This window comes from Saccopteryx bilineata, chromosome X (genome assembly GCF_036850765.1).
Source record: "Saccopteryx bilineata isolate mSacBil1 chromosome X, mSacBil1_pri_phased_curated, whole genome shotgun sequence".
Taxonomy (NCBI): Eukaryota; Metazoa; Chordata; class Mammalia; order Chiroptera; family Emballonuridae; genus Saccopteryx; species Saccopteryx bilineata.
Window position 1 is genome coordinate 78,955,562 of NC_089502.1, and position 3,791 is coordinate 78,959,352.

The following is a 3,791-nucleotide window of genomic DNA, read 5'->3' on the forward strand; positions in this document are numbered from 1 at the left end:
CGTTTCCGAAGCCTATGGAATAACATGGAAAGTTCAGTGGGTTGATTTTTGTTTGGTTTAAATTTCTGTAAAAGGTTAAGAAACACCACATACATGGATCATTCTATACAGTGTGTTAAAAGGGATGGTATGCTGGGGGTGAGAGTAGGAGGGAGAGAGAGGGAGTGAAGAGCGACTGACAAAACAGCACACTGAAAAGGTAAAAGTGGTTGTCTCTGGGTAGCAGTATCACGAGGATCAATTATTCTCTTGGTTTTCCCTCATCTGATTTCCTTCTATTTTTTTATCTTTCTACCATGAAATTGTATACGTGTGAAGTAAATAGAGAGAAAGGGCTTTAAACCAAACCAGGAGGAGCCTAATTTATCAAGTGGCACAGATTAGTAAAATTTTTCACAATGCCCTTGGTGGGTGTTGGGGGCAGAGGAAAGGAAAGAGAAGACAGAGTGAAAGGGAGGGGGGAGAAAGACACACACACACACACACACACACACACACGCACACACACGGGGAAAGAGGGAGGGATGGATGGAGGGAGGGAGGGAAGGAGGGAGGAAGAGAAAGAGAAAGAGAAAAAGAGAGAGAGAGAGACCTGCCTTCCAAATACAATACATTGCTGGTGGGTTGGGGGTGGGGGGCAAAGAGGAAGTTGTAAACCGGGTGGGAGCCAAGGTTTGGCTCTGCTGGCTGGCTCGCTCCTGGGATTTCTTCATCGTAAAGTGGCTTCCTCGTCGGTGTCTTCCTCGAAATCCTTGACGTCAGCACTGGTGGACTGCCTGGCCCAGGCTCCCCTTTCTGCCTCTCGTTCTTTATGCGATTTGAATCTCCCAACGAAAATTTTGCGGTGGTTCAGGACCATGCCATTCATCGCATCTATGGCCCGCTCAGCGGATTCCTGCTTCTGGAAGTGCACGAAACCATAGCCCTTGGGCCCCTTTTCATCGCAGGCCACTTTGCAGGAGAGTATGTTGCCGAACGTCGAGAAGATGTTATACAGGGCCTTGTTGTCGATAGTTTTGCCAAGGTTCTTGATGAAGACGTTGCCCACCCCGCTCTTCCGCAGCGAGGGGTCCCGCTGGGACCACATGATGCGCACTGGCCTGCCTTTGATGACATCAAAGTTTAGGGTCTCCAGGGCCCGCTTGGCGTCCACCGGTTGCTGGTAATTGACATATGCGTAGCCCAAGGAGCGGCGAGTGATCTTGTCCCTGCAAATGCGGATGGAGAGGATAGGCCCCGCCGGGCTGAACTTCTCATACAGCATTGCCTCTGTCACCTCAGGATGCAGGTCTCCCACGTATAGTGAGGCCATAGGAAAGTCTGGGTTCTCCTCGGATCCCACGCCTGTCTCCGCATCCGCGGTGGTAGCAGCCGCTCCCACCTCCTCCGCATCCTCATCCGCAACGTCCTCCAAAGGGAGCGCCGCAGCCCCTGCTATTGCTCCCGCTTTGGCCGCGCTGGCTTCTGCCACCGCCACAGCTGCTGCAGCCAGAGTGGCCTCAGCATCCTCACCGACCAAGGCGGCTGCTGCCTTCTCCAGGATGGCCTCCGCCACTGCCTCCTCTACTGACGCCTCGGCCTCCACCTCAGTCTCCACCTCTGCTTCCGCCTCTGCCACAGAGGCCTCCGCCACCGCCTCTGCCACGGTCGCTGCTGCAGCCTCCGCCGCTGCTGCAGCCGCCGCCGCCGCCGCCACTGTCGCCGCTGTCGCCACGGTCGCCACTGCTGCCGGGCCGCTGCCGCGACCTCCCTTCTCACAAGCTGGTGGGCGGAGAGGCGGCAGAGGCCAGGAGGGTGGGTGGGCGCCGGAACTCGGGCCGGGGGAGGGGGCGAGCGAGAGCTGAGGTGAGGGACCCAGAGCTAACAGATCTGGCGAGACCAAGTCACCTGGGATGGTGAGCACTGCCCGTAGCGCGCCTTTGCGAGTCGCCACAGCGTGCAGCTTACTGCTGCCACCGCCGCTCAGTCGTGGGCTAGAGTGCGGGGCGCGGGCGGGCGAATGGTGTGTGGTGGGGGGCAGGGGGTGTTGGCATCTGTGGTCCGGGCAGCTGGGAAGGCTTCTGTCTCTTTGGTTCCCCCTGTCGCTGCTGCGAGGCTGCAGGTTGGGGGGCTGCAAGGTCGGGGGGCCTCGGGGCACAGGGAAGGGGCGGGACCAGGAAGCTTGGGTTGGGGGTGACAGGAGTGTCAGTCCTGGGCCGCTCAAGTCACCTAGATATTTATAAAGAGTATGCAGGGAAAAGGCTCCAGTGTGAACTAAAAGAATATAGCTTAAATTTAGGGAGTTTTGTTTTATCCCTCCTCTCCTCATAGAACATTTATGCGATTGTACCAAGTATGTTGTGAGAAGGGTTGGGTGGCACTATGAATACACTTGCCTGGCCCAAACAAAGCCAAGCAAAGTGTTTTTCTCATATTCAGGATTTCTTCCCACCTCAACGCACACACACACATTTCAACATCACTGCCACGAAAGAAACAACCTCTATTTAGAGCGGGAGCTAGGACAGTGGGACAAGCTCCTCATGTAGCCTGCTGACCCATTTTCTTCAAGAGCCCTCCTTACCAGCTCTTCCCCTCCTCTGCAACACTTGCAAAAGACAGTTTTGTTGAATTCTACACTTGAAACTTATATAGTTTGGCAAACTGTGTCAACTCAATAAATTTAAAAAGACAAATTTAAAAAGTAAATAAAGATACTTTTGCTGCAAAAAATGAAAGAGGAAATTGACAACACAAGAACATGTATTCACTTATTCACAAACTATTTATACAGCAGGTTCTGTGCTGGTCCTTAGGGATACCAAGGTCTGAGAGGCAGGAGTACATAGGCTGGTTTTTAGCTTGTGCTTGGGAGCACACAGTCTTGTCTGGAAACCCTACCTCTGCTCCAGACTGAGATAGCTAGGCGCCTGGGTTTCTTCAGCCCTACAGCTCCTCCCACTCACTCAGCTTCAATAAATGCAGCTTGAAAGTGGAGGAATCAAGAACATCCTGCCCATAGTGCTGTCTTCAATGATACCCTGAGGAAAGCTAAACCAAAGGCTAGGGACATGACCTGGTCTAGACCCAAGCACTTGTTTGTTCTTGGCTCTGCCTCCAAGATACTGAGGTTCCCAACACGAACCAAGGAATGCACATCCATGTTCAAAACAAAACCAAAACCTGAAATCTCTAGAACGAGATGCCTGGTCTCAGTTCACCAGCTAGTATTTATGAAATTTATCAAGTACTTAGCACTGGGGACTAGGGGACAGTGATAAGTGAACAATGACTGTTGCTGTGTTGAATCTGTTGTGCGGGGTAAAAAAAGGTGAGCAGTGTGTGCTATAATAGCAGAGAGGCCACACAGGGCCAAATGCTGACAGAATAGACAAGTGAGCAACCATTAGAATAGAGTGTGGCAGAGACTAGAATCCCACTTCTTCTAGAAAGGAAGACCTAATGACTAACTGTTTCTGGTAGGAACCAAGTGAAGCAGCACGGAAGATGAAACCCCAAAGGTAAGCTCTGAAAGATCAATATCAGTTCACCATGTTGAGGCAGGAGGAAATGCATTCCAGACAGAAGGATTACTCTGTGTCCAAGGCCTTTTGGCAGACTAGCACATGCATGGTCACTTCTGGTTATGCCTAAAATCCAGAGTGGACAGACCTCATAGTCTCCAAGAGCCAATGGCAAGAGATGGCGCTGAAAGACATGGGGCCCTCAAAAGCAAGTATGGTGCTTTGACTCCATACTTAAGCTAATAGGCACCATTGAGCATAGCATGATCACATCTCTAGAAAGGGTAC

General features: G+C 51.9%; 1 protein-coding gene across 1 annotated transcript; it reads right to left on the reverse strand.

The window, feature by feature from the left end:
- Window positions 1-561: 561 nt before the first annotated feature.
- PABPC1L2B (poly(A) binding protein cytoplasmic 1 like 2B) lies at window positions 562-1,611 on the reverse strand. Its single transcript, XM_066250046.1, has one exon. It carries the CDS (start codon window positions 1,310-1,312, stop codon window positions 710-712), a length of 603 nt encoding a protein of 200 aa, XP_066106143.1. The 5' UTR covers window positions 1,313-1,611; the 3' UTR covers window positions 562-709.
- Window positions 1,612-3,791: the final 2,180 nt, after the last annotated feature.